The 16,941-nt window shown below is 44.1% G+C and overlaps 1 protein-coding gene across 1 annotated transcript in view; it reads right to left on the bottom strand.

The window, feature by feature from the left end:
- The window catches only part of LOC107119575 (thromboxane-A synthase-like), a 310,368-nt gene that overhangs the window by 38,758 nt on the left and 254,669 nt on the right, over positions 1-16,941 (bottom strand). Inside the window, exon 6 of the mRNA XM_015422085.1 lies at positions 15,283-15,399. Within this exon, the coding sequence (XP_015277571.1) occupies positions 15,283-15,399 (117 nt within the window). The remainder of the gene's footprint in view (positions 1-15,282; positions 15,400-16,941) is intronic.

The following is a 16,941-nucleotide window of genomic DNA, read 5'->3' as shown; positions in this document are numbered from 1 at the left end:
CGAGTAGCGGCTTGTGGTCTGTAAGAACCGTGAAAGGCCTGCCATACAGATAGTGGTGAAATTTTTTCACCCCAACCACAATAGCCAGCGCCTCCTTATTAATTCGCGTGTAGTTGCACTCTGCCACAGACAGTGTCCTGGGACAATAGGCAACTGGGACCTCACGGCTGTCCGGTAGCCAGTGGCCCAGGATCGCTCTGACCCCGTAAGGCAAAGCATCACTAGCAAGGACCACCGGGAGCGCTTCATTGAGGTGTCTCAGGACAGAATTTGAAACGAGTAGGTCCTTCACTGCCTGGAACGTGGCAGCTTGCAGCAGACCCCAAACCCAGGGTGCAGAGTTGTCCAAGAGGCGATGAAGCAGTTCAGCAACTGCGACCTTGAGGGGCAGGAAAGAGTTATAGAAGTTCAGAAGCCCCAGAAAGGCCTGCAGCTCTGACTTGGATGCGGGAGGGGGAGCTTGTGTGATGGCTTTCACCTCGTCCTCGGTGGGGTGGATGCCGGTGGTGTCGACTGCAAAGCCCAGGAACTCTACGCGAGGGACCCCCAGGATAAGCATGGGCCTGTAGAGCTTTGTTAAGTGTGCATTTGTAATCCACACAAATGCGCACGTCACCGTTCGGTTTTACCGGGGTAACTATGGGGTCTCCCACTGTGCGGATGCAACGAGTCCATTGTTTCCTGGAGCGAAGCTCGGAGGTTTCGCTTGACCACGTGGAGCCCCAGTCGGCCACACAGTCAGAACTTGATATATTACAGGGGGGGAAACTATCTCAGCAGCCAGGCATTCAGATTGACTGTTTACGACATAATGCAATAAAATATAAGTAATATGCTCACTGCAAATATTTGATGTGCCCATTATCTCACGTGACTAGTATCTCATGCTGAAGAATCAGTTTTGGCTGCCAAACAAGACTGTTGGAGGCTGGAAGTCCCAAACTGTCAGTAGTTCTTCAGTATAATGCTGCCAGGCAGTTTGGTGTAGTGGTTAAGAGCGGCAGACTCTGGGAGAACTGGGTTTGATTCCCCACTCCTCCACATGTAGCTGCTGGGTGACCTTGTGTCAGTCACAGTTCTCTCAGAGCTGTTCTCTCAAGAGCAGGTCTCTCAGAGCTCTCTCAGCAACACCAATCTCACAAAGTGTCTGTTGTGGGGAGAGGAAGGCAAAGAGATTGTAAGCCACTCTGAGACCCCAAGTGAAGGGCGGGGTATAAATCAAACTCGTCTTCATCCTTGACTCCTCACGTGTGTGTTTGACAGGAATGTTTTTTATGCTGCCTGTAATGCCAGAGTTTTATTCTTCCAGTCAAATGTATACTCTTGTTAAGTGATAAAATTGTGCCTACAAAATCATGTTCCCCAAGATGATGCTTTTACACTGATTATTTATGCCAGAATGCAAATGCTACCCTTTGGGGATGTCCCTGCCCCCAATTTTGATTATGGATAAGAAATGCCAGTCCAGCCTTTTCTCTCACAATCAGTGAGTGCTAGGAACTCACACCCCTAGTCTATATTAGAAAAGAAGGAAGTTAACATATACATTGATTTTAGCAGATCACAACATCCCAGTAAAAGGCCAGTCCTGCAATCTAAGAAGGGTCAATGGGTGGGGCTAATGAAGCAAAAAATTGCCCATCTTGCAAAATGTATTGCCCATGACTTTCCAACCGTTCAGCCACTTGTATCAGTTTACTAAGAAGTCAATTTGTTCCAGTAAATCCAAGTGCTTGAAACAAATGTGTGGATTTCCCTTAAAAGATCTGAGTTAACGACTGCACATTAAACATCAAGATGTTCTGGAGAAAGAACTGTATAATAAACCCTTTTGCCGTTTGCACCAATTGTTCAGGTAACACCCTGCATTTGCGTTTAATACTTTACTTTAATACTTTAAAAGAGGTAGTGGCGGCGGATGGGGGGGGGACTACTGATACACAGATACGAGGTGACAAGAGAACAGCAGTGCAATCAGAAGAAATAAAAATCAATACACTTTGGATGGTGTCAACTGAAAAAAGGAAACAAAGTTATTTATCAAACCTGACAAGGGTTCTAGAACCACAGGATCTTCCCTGGTACATTCTTGTCTTTCATCCTGAAAATGAAAAAGAGCTTCCCTGTCGTTCTGTACAATGTAATCAAACAGCCATTCTTAACATACTTCCTTGCCTTATTATGTTTCACCAGGAACGGTGCTCACAAAGAATGTTGGCAAACACTTATGAAGACACTGCAAAGTATTCAGGCACATTTTATCTGAAGGCCCTGAAGCGCTTCATCAACATGAATGACTTAACCCTTCTGAAAGCAGCTTCTGAAGAGGACACTGGCGCCTGAATTTTACATATTTAGGACATTGACAGGTTAGAATTTACAATTCAAACACACTTACAAGGCTTTGTAAAGTAAACCAGCCTTTCACACTAGCTATATAAGGTATATGCTGCAGCCATCATCTAAGTCAACTTCAGTTGCTGGGCATCATGGGATTTTCTCCATTTGTAAACCTCATAGAAGTGCCTTAAAAATATGTGTTGTATGTACTCTATCTAAAGCCCTGAGGACAGATTGTTCATACTTTTGGGGTTGGCTGTCATCAGTATGCTGATGACACCCAGTTCTATATCTTCTTATCCATGGCAAGTTTAGTAGAGGTCCTGAGCCACTGCCTCTTGCTCTGAATTATTGCATCAAAATGTCTGTGCTGTTGCAATCTTGAGTATGCTGTTCAGGTGTGTATCTGTAAGCTGCAAACGTATGTTGACGCAGCAGCAGCAGAACTGGAAGAAGCAGCAGAAGACAGCCAGTTCTACTGTGGGCCTGATAGAAGCCATCTGGGGGCCTGATCTGCCCCCTGGACCACATGTTTGATACCCCTGGTGTAGATTTTGAAGGACATTGTGCTTCCCACTTTCAATTTATTTACTTATTTATTTATTCATTAATTCAACTTGATATACCGCCCTAACCCCCGCAGGGGTCTCTGGGCGGTTTACAGAGGGGGTGCTAATCACCTGTTAACCCTAACTGGGGCCACATTGTTTCTGGGGAAGGGGCAACCTACCGGCACCCAGGTGGAGGCAGATGTCATCCCGATCTGGCTGGCTTCATTTCCCGGCGGTGATTAGGCTGTTGTTCCTGGTGCATTGGCGATCCGGCGCGCTGCTAGCGTCCTCCCAGGACCTGACTCCGTCCTTCAGGCTCCGTTGCGCCCCTGGGTGACGTCACCGCGCGCCTCCCGCTGAACGGCAGCCGCTCGTTGTTTCCGCTGCTGGCCACCAGGGGTTGCTCCTTCCGGGCCTGCTGCTTGCTGCTTGCTGCTGCCACGTCGCCGCACTCCTTCCTTGCCTCCACCGCCGGTATTCAGCCACCGCCATAATCTCCGTCGCCGCAGCGCCGCCGCCGCCATTGTTGCCATCCACACACCTCGCCGAGGAGGGTGCCCCCACCCTTCTAAGGGTGGGTACCCCATTAATCTACTCGCCTGAATTTTTATGTCGGCTTTCGAACCGCTGGGTGGGCGGGAGCTAGGACTGGGGTCGAGAGCTCACCTCGACCGCGGTGGGTCTCGAACAGCCATAGTGGCTGCTCGAGTGATGTTAAGGCAGGCGTTTTTACCGCCTGCGCCACCGCTCCCTCCCAATAGAATTCAGCTGTAAGCATGCAGACCCCCTGTCTCTCAGGAGGGGTCGTTTCAACCCGCAATAAATCCCTTCGCCCTGCCGACATCTCCGGACAATGGACTTGCCTCGCCCCAGAGCTATTTCTTTTCAGCCTCAATCCCTAATCCTATCAATCTCGCCTCAGCCTTCCTCCCCACATTTCCTTTATAATGAAAGGTCCTGACTTCTACTCCTTTCCCACACCCCAAACCCAGGTTGCACATCAAGCAATACTGTTTCCATTTTTATTAGTTTAAAGTAGCAATCCTTTAGTTCTTCAACTACCGGAGAAGTAATCAGGAACCCAACCCAAATTGTACTTTACATCCAGAAAAGAACCTCTGGTCTCTTTTGTCCACTTCCGGGAACTCTATGCAGCATTTCCAAACTACATTGTTTTAATCTCATCAATGCTGTGTTCTGAGGGACTTCACACATTAGCAAGCCCTCTGGACACATTTTTGGCTATAACTAGCCCAGCACAGCCACAGTATGCTGTGTTTGTGTGGTCTTGGGCGCCTACCAACACCCCCCTCCCCAATATACTGAGTCCTTCCTCTCTGTGAAGCGCTGATCATCTAGTCATCTCTTCTTCATGGATTCCTCGACTTCTTCAGGAAAGGTAGCTATCGCCTCAAAAAAAATCCACCACTATTCTCCAGCTCTTCTCTTGTTTCCCGTAGACTTTATATGTGTGTATGCTCTCCATGTTCTTCTTGTGTATTAATTTTCTTCCAATAAAACATCCTTTATTCTACCTGAAAAGTACTGTGTTCGATACATGGAGAGGCGGACTATGACATGCTGACAAGTCATGTTTATTCAGTACAACACAAGACAAAAAACTGGCCAGCAAGGGCCAACTATATACACCCACCCCAGACACACACACAGTCCTACTGGAAGGTTTGAATCTCCCGCCAAGTTCCTACTGGTGGACTAAAAGGTGGACTAGGATCCTTGGCCCCTATTGTGTTAGGAGCCAAGCTAGGGGAGTCAGGACGTAGACCTCTAGTGGTGGTCCACGGACACAACACTACTCTTGGACTGGTTAATGAGAACTCTCTTAAGGGAAAGATACCCATATACATGGGTAGTAGATCCTCGCTAATACCCCACCTCTCTCTGAGGCCTGCCATTTAGCTAAATTCCCTCAGAAACTAAGGCAACGATTCAGCTTCTTCAATCTACGCTGGCAGGGGTAACACAGGTGACCCCTGCTGACTAGGTTAAGACCCTAGGGGTTATATTGGTCCAACATTACAGCTGGAGAAGCAAGTCAATGTAGCTACCAAAAAAAAAAAAGATTTCTTCCAACTCAGTTTAGCCTGAAAGATGTCCCCCTACCTTGACTTGGCTGATCTGGTCACCTGGACCCAGGCCACAGTAACATCAAGACTGGATAACTATAATGCTCTCTACATAGGTCTCCCCTCAAAGTCAGTATGGAGACTCCATGTGGTGCAGAATACTGCAGCTTGGTTATAATAAGAAACTAGGCAGAGTATGCAGATTACTCCCATTCTGCAGTCACTCCATTCACTGATCATCAGTTATCAGGTTCAGTTGAAGGGATTAGTTATCATATGCCCTTCATGCCCTTGGTCTCCCATATCTGCAGGACCATTTCTCCCCTTATGCTCTGCCAAGACATCTTTACTAACGGGAGTAGGGCCTCCTCAAGGTGCCACCCTACAAAGGGGCAAGATCTACAGTACATGCGGTTTCTCCATTGTGGTCCCTACTGTATGGAACGGCCTACCTGAGGAAGACAGGTAGGCTCATACTCGCCAAGCATTCCACAAACTATGCAAAACTGAATTGCTCAAAAGGGCACTCTCATACCGATAATAAGGCTATAGTGAAACAAAAAGGTCCAGAAAGATGCCTTGATAAAGGGATAGGGACTGTAGACTATACTACTGTGTATAGTACATACTGGCTGTTGCTGTACGTATGATCCTGTTGATTGTTTTGACTTGCATTGTGTAATCTGTCTTGAGTCACAGTGTGAAAGGCAGACTTCAAATAATGTAAATAAATAAACAAACAAACAAAATATTGGGAGCTCAGAGCCCCTCACATTTATTTAATCAGATATTTATAAACCACTTTTCTCCCAAGGTCACCCACTGAGTTTCCATGACAGAGCAGGGATTTGAACTTGGGTCTCACAGCTCCAAGTCTAGCACTCTAACCACCATGCTAGCTCTCTCACCCTGATATTTGTAGTAAGTGGGTATGATACTAAATTCATAATAACTGATTATAATTATTAACGGGTGAAACCCACTAAACTTTATCAATAAAGACTTTGTCACAAAATTAACGGAATTATGAACAAGGAAAAGACAGTAAAGATAAAAGCTAAATACAATATGACCCTGACCTGGATAGCCCAGGCAAGCCCGATCTCATCAGATCTCGGAAACTAAGCAGGGCCGACCCTGGCGATGGGAGACCCCCAAAGAATACCAGGATCAGGAGGCAGAGGCAGGCTATCAAGCCACTTCGCTGAACATCCTCCATGCTCCAGTAGGAGTCACTAGAAGTTGCCATGTCTTCCAGGCACGGGCACACACACACACAAAATGCAAAAACACACACACAAAAGCTAAATACAATATGGAGGGGTTGCGGCTCAAGGGCAGAGCATTTGCTCTGTATAAGGTCCTTGGTTCAATCACAGCATTACTAGTTAAAAGGAACAGGTAAAGGGTGATGAGAAAGACCTCTATCTGAGACCTGGGAGAGCTGCTGGTAGTCAATAATGACCCCGGCAGACCAATGGCCTGACAAAATACAAGGGCGCTTCGTGTTTTCATGCTACCAATATACTTGGATCGTCTTGTTTTAAATCATTCACCAAGTATCTTCCAGAGATAAGCAAAATGTTTGTTCAGCCTCAACCTGCATCCCTCTCTTTCTGCCCATCGTCTTCAGCTTTTGAAATCTAACTGCCCCTTGAGATGCAGACCACAGAATATCTTATTGCTCCAATCAGATTCACTTGCCTGGGGGGGAAAGGTTCTAAAGCAGGTTTACAGCTAACCATGTATAAAGTATAGCTTTACATACAGTTACAGTCCCCAAGAGCCTAACTCTAATTTTTGGAGGGAAATAAAGAATTAGTTCATTAAGGGCCTAAAGGCATGGTTACACCTCACACTGGTTTAATGGTCAAGAGTTCCCCACGGGGACCCCTGGAATCCAGGTTTTCAGAACAGTTTGCTGGAGAATTTGACTGTGGCTGGGGAATGGGGTGGGGTCAAGTCTTTGAACTTGGGACATGCACTGGGACCCTAAATCTATGCAGATAACAAAAAAGGACATGCTAACAAGCCATATAGATATTCATACACTGAACACATATACAAAACTTAACCTGCTTTGGTCATTCTGAACTGTGCACCCATTTTATGTTGAATTGTCAGCAGTATTGGTATTGAAGGGAAATGTTCAGTGTTTTGATTTTCTGAAGCAGCACTTAGTGAATTTACGAATATTATTATCCACAACACTTTACAGTGACTTTGTGATATCTTGAACAATAAATGGTAGATCGCACTTAGATAGTAACCTAGCCATTAATACCTTCTTGTGTGTTATAGTTTGTGGTCAAATGGAAGACTATATATTGTTATACTTCATGTACAAATGTGTTAAGGACGTAGCAAAAATTCTGTATAAACACACCAATAATTTTAATATAAGTATTATATTATGCATCATGTGATGATATTTATTACTTATTGAATTTATTTTGTTGATTGTACTGTCTCAGTGTGTATAATCCACCTTGAACACTGTGAGAAAGGTGGACTATAAATAAATATTATTAATATAATATAATAATCAGTTTTGTGATAAATCTATATCCAACTATTTAAGAAGTGTTGGGAAATTTCTAAAGAACTGTAAAAGCAAATACTTTCTCACAGTCCATGCTTCTGATAGTTCCTTTTGCAAAGGCTGATCGACACCTTCTTTCCATGCAACCCCCTTTCCAGCTACCCTATAACATTGTCAAACTTTAACCTTTGTGGTTGAAACTTTCCATGCTTGGCTTCTGCTAGTACTTAACAGAACAGCAAAGTAAAATTCCACAAGCATGTTTTCTGTATTTCCTAGGAACGGCATGCCCCTGCCCTTATAAAGGGGAGGGGGAGTAAGAGGAGGGTCTTTTGGTTCTGCCAACCTTAGGCTCCAAACAAAAGATCTTCCCCACGTACGCTGAAAAGCCTACCCCTTGGCAGCTAGCCTCCGCTGATTTCTATTGTGAAAAGCTAGATTTGTGCAACTGTCAAAATGATGCTGGCTGGCTTGCAGGGAGGTGAGGAAACATTTATTATTTTTAAACTAAGCAACTCGCCTCATTTCAAAACAGAAAACTGCTGGAGTTTTGAAAACGACAGTTTTAGACCAAATCACCAGGGCATATGTAGTTTACACAGGGACGATTTGAAAGAAATGGTTTTCCTGCCTTACACTTGCACACTTTTCATAATGTCAGAAATGTCAAAATCGTTACACAGAGGACTTTACTCTCAAAACACATGCATGTTTAACATGAATATAGGACTTGAGAAGACCGCTGGCGAGAGTGGAGAGAGAAAGGGAAGTATAAAACTGAATTTATAGGTTGCAAATTGGGGGAGTGGGATTTTTAAAACAGAAGTCTAAGACCCATGCAGTTAGCTGTGCATATGCTTGGAATGGAGCTGTAGCATCTAACTATGGATTTACTAAAAAGTCTGCAGTCTCTTAAGACTGGTTGTACAATAGCCTGGTGGTGGACTGAAGTACTGCAGCAGAGTAAGGCAACATAAAACGGTGAAAAGAAAGCAGACCAGAGTGTGGTTGTGGGATGTCTAGCCTCCATGCCTATACATAGCATCTAATATCTCTAAAGAAGGGAATGAGTTCATGAAGCATATTAGCAGATTAACAAGGGCTGAACTGGGCAACTTGACACTGTTTACATGGGGTGATTTTTTAAATTTGTTTTTTGCTGTCAAGTTGCAGTTGACCTATGGTAACCACGGCTGCGGTCACACGGAGCATTAGCCACGCTACTGAGACGGATGATAGGCGGATTTTCCGGGCGCGATCACACTGCAACATCTGGGAAGCGTAGAGCTCCCATGGCGAACCCGAGGCATCCTGCCGAAGATGCGGAGTTAAAAAGTAGTACCTCCGGGGTACTAGTTTCCGGAAACCGCGGGGCAAGGGCTGGTGTCTGATCGCGTTTCCGGTGGTAGTCCATGGCATCCGGCGCCCCCCCATGTCCTGTCGCAAACAGGTTTTTTCCCCCCAAGTCTCCACAGGATGCACACAAGCACCCAACGGCGCATGCGCAGGAAGAGGAAAGCGAAAGTTCCGTTGCTCCGCAGAATCGCGCATGCCGTTGGTGAGATCGCGCCGCTTCTTTGCCGCGCTGCAGGATCGTTGTGTGATCGCCATTTCGCCCCTACCCACGGGACCTCGACGGGACCTGTGATCGGGCGGCCCCGTGTTATTTTGCTCCGGGCCAAACTGCCACGCTTCCCCCCTGCATTTGTGACCTACATAGGGTTTTCAAGGTGAGAGATGTTCAGAGGTGGTTTGCCATTGCTTGCCTCTGCACAGAGACCTTGGACTTCCTTGGTGGTCTCCCATCCACATGCTGACCAGAGCTGACCCCACTTAGCTTACAAGTTCTGATGAGATCGGGCTAGCCTGGGCTATCCAGGAGAGGTTGGGTTGATATTACAGCCCAGTGATACAGTCCAGGAAACTCCCGTGTTGGGTTAATTTGGCCAAGATGTGTTGGGGTGGGGGAATAAGAAAACCTTTTCATACATGCCAACTTTGATTCAAGTTTGTAACTCTGTGTCCTGTGTTTATCTGTTTGCGATGGATGCACGGGCTTAATTTCACAGAAGAACTTGATCAGGTTAACTTGATTTGGCCACAGCACAAGTGGAAGAGAAGAAGAGATTGGATTTATATCCCGCCCTTCACTTGGAGTCTCAGAGCGGCTTACAAACTCCTTTCCCTTCCCCTCTCCACAACAGACACCCTGTGAGGTAGGTGGGGCTGAGAGAGCTCTGACAGAAACTGCTCTTTCAGAATGGCTCTGACAGAACTATGGCTTGCCCAAGGTCATCCAGCAGCTGCAAGTGGAGGAATGGGGAATCAAACCCGGTTCTCCCAGATTAGAATCCGTGCACTTAACCACTACACCAAACTGGCTTAAAAGTTAAATGCCTTAAAAGTTAAACATTTCTGTTACTTGAGAGCCTCTAAGTACAGCGTGAGGATTTTTAAAAAAAGAGGAGGAGCAGAGGACTCTGCCAGTTGATTTCTTATGACAAATCATAGTTGACTTCTAAATTCAATAATGGCCAGACAAAAAATGACTGGGAAGAATTAAATCACCTTAAAGAGCACTGCTTGAGACATGTTTCCTTAAGAGAAGCGCTCATTGAATTTTCCAATGACAACAACAGAGGCCAGCAAAAGAATGCATTTCTTGAAGATGGTATTTAGTTTCATGAGCGCTCATTCCCCCCTCCCAGTTCGTTAAAAATTTAATAGCCATGTTCTTAATTTTAAAAAAATTAAAATTAAGGTGTCTTTTTTTACAAAAAAAGGAACCAGTACAACATGCATTAAATAAGGCAACAATATCATCTGCATTTCAAAATGCCAGCTACTTTTTCCGTCTTAAATCTGCCTTATTAACAAGTTCTTCAATTTAAAAAAGTTTTTTTTAAAAATGATGCTTGCAACAGTTTCATTGGGTTACAACAGTATGCATGGCTCAAGGACTCTGTCATCACCATGTTCCTTACTGGACATGTATTGGTGTTACAAATATTGCCTAGGGGTAGCCACCTTCAATACTGGAAATGACCATTCTCTGTGGAAAAGAGAAGGGCATGCCAAACCTCTGCAGGAATAGCTGCTGCAGCTTCCCTACAGTCCTTTGTCATTTCTTAACAGCAAAACAAGGTGGGGAGGACATTCCCATTTCCCAGTATTTGTAACATCCTGTTATACAGTCTTTAGGTTCCGAAATTTAAGCCGGGGAGCTGAGCAGAGAGCTGTTAAAATATCTAAAAATAAAATGTTATGCTCCTGTCATCGCCAAGTCTCTCTGCTCCCCTTCTGTCCTAGTGGCTGGTGCCGCTCCTTCACAGCGATACAGCGGGGGATGCAACAGTGTGCCTTCTCTTCTCCCCCTTAAATAATTAACTCGGCAAACACAGACATCCGTCCCTGCGAAGCGCCATGTCCAAGGAACCGTTTGTGTTGCTAAAGGATGTCTGGCTCAAGCCAGCAGGGGTTGCTCTGTACAAACCAGGGGCTTTATCTTTTGTTAGGCTGAACACAGGGAAACTAAAGGCAAGGATTTTTGCTGTGCTGATGACCCCGCAGTAAAGGAGATTAATTTCCCTCTAAGTGGTGCAAAAACTCTCTCTCTCAGCTATTCCCTGTTACTGAAGAAAAGTCATTTGAATTCTTTTTGCTCCCTTAAAAATACCACGGATTTAGAAAATTTGCTAACAAAACTAGGGACAGAGTCAGTTGTCTAGATGCATAACCAATGATATTGTCAGTTCTGATTAATCAGCGATCCTTGCCAGGCTTATGGCCAATTAGAATTTACCATAATAAGGAAGTGACAGCGGGTGTTGCTAAGCAACAGCTGTCTATAGAGATAAAGGAGCCAGACACATTTAGATGCTACTGTGGATTTCGACAGCAGTACGTCAAAACAACACAGGCGTCTGCCCAGTGGAAAATTTTTACAACCACAGACCAGGCACCAGTGTGTGGAGTGTGTTTACTTTTTAAGCATAAAATTGTAAAGGAAGAGACTCCCCCACCCCTTAACAAATTTTAACCTGTTGAGGTCTTAACCTGTCATTTAACTTAAGCGGCAGAGTTTCAATGGGACACAACTTTGTCACAGCACAAATTGAGTCTCTTCCCCCCCCAGAAAAATGTACAGAGAAATCAGTGTCAGCACAACCTTGCTCAGACATCTTCCCCCCCCCCCAATCAGTCTGAAGAGTCTGCCTCCCAACTCCATCCTGTTCCAGAGATTTATTGCCATAAAGGTGCACTTTCAAGTCTTCAAAGCACTTCTCATTCAATCCCTTGTTGGAATTCTTACCACAACTCTGACCTTTTCCACACACAGGAGTTACTCCCAATTTTCTTGGGAGTCAATCCACAGGCATTAGAATAGGTTTGGGCAGTTTTACAGTTGTGGAGTCAGTTTATTTTCTTCCACACCGGGCTTAAATAATGAAAATTCTCAAGGGAGGGTGATGTTGTCATTGGTGTCATTATCAGTGGGGTCACAGTGCCCCTCTTATTTTTTTTTAAACAGCCCTAAATATCAAAATAGTGCTGTAGCTTTTTATTCACATGACATAAGGCATGGGCGCTTTTTGTTATTCTTGATTGTGCCATCTGTTGTTTTATTGGTTTTATCACTTTTATTGTTTTATGAATCTTATGTTGTAAGCCACCCTGAGACCACTTGTGGGATAGGGTGGAGTATTTATTCAATAAATAAATAAATGTGTTGTAATGATAGCTGAAGCAGGTTCTCTGAATTCCCAGCTTTCATTTTTTAAGAAGTAAGCCATTATGCTTCCCTAAGGGAGATATCTCCACAAGAGAAGAGGCTAGAGACTTGCTTTTTTCAATGAAAGCTGGGAATTCAGAGAACCTGCTTCAGCTATCATTACAACACTAACGCATTATATCAATATTTTAGGGCCTGTCTGTGGGAGAGAGGGAGTGATTTAACAGTGACAACAGTACAATTGTTGAAAAGTGGGCTGGAGATGGATGGGAGTTGGCGAGACAAACTGATAGAAACACTGTGCACTAGGAAAAAGCCAACTCGAAATCAGCTTCCAGAAAAAGACTGGGGTAATAGTGGTCTCAAAAGAGCTGGGGTGGGGGGAATGAAATGAAAACTAAAGGCAGAAAAATGTGCATGGAAGTCAGGGGATAAACCAAATCAGTATGAGGCCAGAACCTGTTAAGTCGCTCACTTAACAAAGTAGTCGGAGAGTGATTCAGCAAAGATTCAGCTTTATTCATCAACTCGAACACAACTCAAACACGGATCAACATCTGATAGCCAGAACAGCTTTTACATTGCAGCTGTTCTGCTTTTAAACTCTCCCGGCTAATGTAGCCACGCCTACTGTACAAATACCAACCAATAAGGTTGCATCCATAAGGACCAATCATGGACGTTCCTGCTCAGGGAGCTTGCTGACAAGTGATTGGTTGGTTCTTCCTGGGCTAGCAATGCGATTGGATGGATTTGGATCCTAGCCCAGGACGAAGCTTAACATAGCATTTCAATTAGATGTTTTTCATAACACATTATGCATTCAATGGCAGCTTAAAGGCTCAGTTACAGAACCAATGGAAAAAAAACATGCGGAAAAGCCCTCTATAAAGTTCATCAGCAATGTTATCCCTATATAAGAAAGTGTTATCCCCATATAAGAAAGAGGTAAGCCAGAGAAAAAGTGGCTTGCCTAAACTGAAATCATACAGAGGTAAAGTTCAAAGTCCCTACAGTACACTAGTTCTGTACGGGGGAGGGAAGAATTCACATTCTTAGGGGTTCATTCAAGACAAATGTGAGAGAGTGACTCAACAACAATCTGCTTGATGGAGAGCAAAGTTCTTTTTCTATGACACTTACCATATAAGGGTATGTTAATGAAAGGGTTATGTTATTAATGAAAGCAAAGGTTAATTGCCATTTTCCCCCACAGCCCAACTCACACAGAGGAATATTTCCTATTGGTAGAAGTTTAAGGGTCAGATTCCAAGTTAGTGTAAATAGGTGTTAAGCTAATGGAACTAGGCTGGTATTAGGGGTTTGTTCGCAGTATATACCAAGCCGAATAAAAACAAAAAAAAATTATCAGTATTTTTCAGATGGCAGTAGTGGCACACCTCCACAAGTGAAGCTACAGATGTAGCTGAATCCAAATAAAAGCTTATATTATTCGGCTTTTATTAAGGCTCAGCTTCACTTGCTGAAGAAGGGTGAGTTCACCCACCTTCTGGGTGGCCTGGTGCTGCTTTCAAGTTTTTTGTGTATGGCTTGGATTTGCAAAAACCATTTAAAGGAAAAGTTCCCTTTAAATGGCTTTTGCAAAGCAAAGCCATCTGTGTGACACTGGAGAAGGGATGCTCTTTAAATGGCTCCCCTTCCTAAATTGTACCACGGTGGTGGCACACCTCGACTAGTGGCACACCTCTTTCATTAATGGAGGCTTGCTACCAAGGTGGCTTTACTCCGAAGAAGGGAGGGGAGGCTCTTTAAATGCTTCCCCTTCCTGAGTTGTGCCACCTAGGCAGCACAACTCCGGAGAAGGGAGGGGGGCTCTTTAAATGCCTCTCCTTCCCAAGTTGCAGGAAGCCATTTCAGCCCTCCCTTTTGCTCCCCTCCCACGAGAGGGGAGCGAAACTGAGGGGTTTATCTGACAGGCAGTGCTGTTCGGTATAAATGGGAGGAAGCCGCGCAGCTTGGGGATCCAGTACCCATTATACCCTACAGGGAATGGTCCCCATAGAGTATAATGGAGTCAAATAAATTTGGCAATACTGGTTACTTTTCGAATCCCAATACAATACCAATATTGGGATTCAGGATTGGGATTCTTTGGGTTTGGTATGCCTAAACCAAAACAATACCAGATTTTTTTTCTGTGCACACTCCTAGCTGGTATATAATACATCAAACCATGAGCCTTACTGTGCTACATTGCAGAGGCATGAGTTGTGATACTGAGTCCTGCATATAACGCTATAGCCACTCTGCCATCACCCAGAAGGGTCAAGTTCATCTCACGGGTATGGCTGCAACTCGCTGGATCACTGCCATATACTAGAATTTTTTCAGGTTATGTATCTGAAGAATTGTGCATGCACACAAAAGCTTATCTTGTATTCAGTTGCATAGTCGAGTCCGACTCTTCGCGACCCTATGGACCACATCCCGCCAGGCCCTCCTGTCTTCCATCGTGCTCCGGATTTTCTTTAATTTTATGTTCGTTGCCTCGATTACACTGTCTAACCATCTCATCCTTTGCCGTCCCCTTTGACCTTCAGTCTTTCTTAGCATCAGGGCTAAGTGCTCCCTTCTCATTTGGTAGCCAAAGCTTATACCCAGAATTAAACTTTATTGATCTTAAAGGTGCTACTGGACTCAGACTTTGTTCTATTGCTTCAGACCAACATGGCTACCCATCTGTATACTATTAGCTTCTTTGCAATCTGCATAGTCCAGAGTTTGCTGGGTTCTGCAGGAGTATGAACATCTAACACATAGCCAAGTAATGTTTTGACCATCCCACCTTATATTCTGGTAAGCAGTCTGGTGTACTAAAAACAAACAAAATACTCCTCCCTAAAAAGAGCAATGACTTATACATAGGCAAAAGTGATGAGGTATTACTAGTCTGGCAGGGGATGATTAGCAGTCATTCATTGCACAATTAATTACAACACAGCACACTGGGGAAACATCTGAGGGGGGAAGCTTCTTGTACATGGTATAGCAACACCTGCAGACTCTTACCTCTTTCATCTTAGCAGCACTGAAGGCTGGGGTCAACAGGCTTCGAACTTCTTTCCATCTCTCGTCACGCAGGATGAGGATGCTGTCTGCAAGTGGCTTAGATGTTACAGCTGGAACCTAGTTCAAGACAAAGACAGCAGATGAGTATTAAAAAAAAATCCACCATAATAATGAACAGGCTAACTATTGGCAAACAAAAATGCGGGAAAAGTCAGATTACATATTACAAAATTTTAAAAATGGTAATATTCAGAATGCAATATTCTTAGAGGATGGCCATGTGGCAGGTTCTCATGCACTTGACTCAGTGCTTTGTGTGACACTTGAAATGCAGAAAAGGTGTATTTTTTCACACGGGACTTGGAACAGATAGCACCACTGATGTTGATCAACTAATAGCTCTGATTCTGGCATCTTGCTGGCCAAGGGATTAAGGCAGGTTGACTGCCATTGAATAGAATTGCAGTCTACCATTATTTCTGCTGGTGAAAATGCTATCTTAAAACAAGTAAAAATACTGGAGTTTAAAATTCAGACTTTGTGGAGACATGCCAAAGCTGCAGTGACCAAAGTGTGAGACCCTCATATTAAGTTCCACCGAATCCATCCAATTTCTCTGTATTCATTTGAGGAACTGAACTGTGATGATCCAACATCTCAGTGATGCTTTGTAACAAAACTTGGTATTATTGAACCTTTGGAGGAGGAGGAGGAGGAGCAGTTGGTTTTATACCCTGCTTTTCACTACCTGGAGTCTTGGAGCGGCTTACCTTCCCTTCTTCTCCTCACAACAGACACTCTGTGAGGCAGGTGGGGATGAGAAAGTTCTGAGAGAACTGTGGCTGACCCACTAATTCTCCAGATTAGAGTCCATTGCTCTTAACCACTACATCACATTGGCTCTATTAAAGGATCATGGCAATTGAGGTAACAAATACAAATTATAAACCAAAAGAGAGATAGAAAAATCAAAATACTACATATCAGGCTCAAGGTTTCTCTCACACATACAAGCTACGTTCTTGGTCCACCTCATGATCTGATGGCATAGGTTTGTTGCCCAAGAAAGATCATGGTCTACTCTCCAAGAATACCATAGGAAAAGTAAGGCTAAAGTGCAGATGTTCTAACAAAGGCCAATTACTTCTAGGAGAAAACCATAAAAATTAGGGTGACTGGAACATGCAGTAGTTTCCTTTACAACTGCTTGGAACAAATGAACACCGCTTAATATAGAAATTAGGGGAAAACAGTTTGCACAGATAAACAGAATATCTATAATTAGTGACTGACGAAATTGCCTAACCATAATTAGCTCAGTCTTTCCAAGCTTACTTGGAGATTGCTTCTACAAAACCAAGGATCCTCCCTCCAAGAGTTCCTCAAAACTTTTTTTAAATGATCCAGCATCCACCAGTTCTCCGCTGCCAGCTTCCCTCTTCGTCCCATCTCTCACACTTTCCTACATTTTTCAAATTGCAAATCATGGAGGGTGGAGAATCAAGGATGGCAAAACCAGTGACAAAGAATACAGACAAAACCAATGGCTCATCCTCAATTCCAATATTCTCTGTTGGCAGTGTAAGCTTCTCAGCATGCTCAGCGGGTTTATTTCTATAAGAATTCGGAAACTTCTGAACCATTGTGAATAAAGCCAAC

This window comes from Gekko japonicus, unplaced genomic scaffold, assembly GCF_001447785.1.
Source record: "Gekko japonicus isolate JY-2015 unplaced genomic scaffold, Gekko_japonicus_V1.1 scaffold280, whole genome shotgun sequence".
Lineage (NCBI taxonomy): Eukaryota > Metazoa > Chordata > Lepidosauria > Squamata > Gekkonidae > Gekko > Gekko japonicus.
Note: the sequence above shows the minus strand (reverse complement) of the source record. Positions and strands in the feature narration are given on the sequence as shown.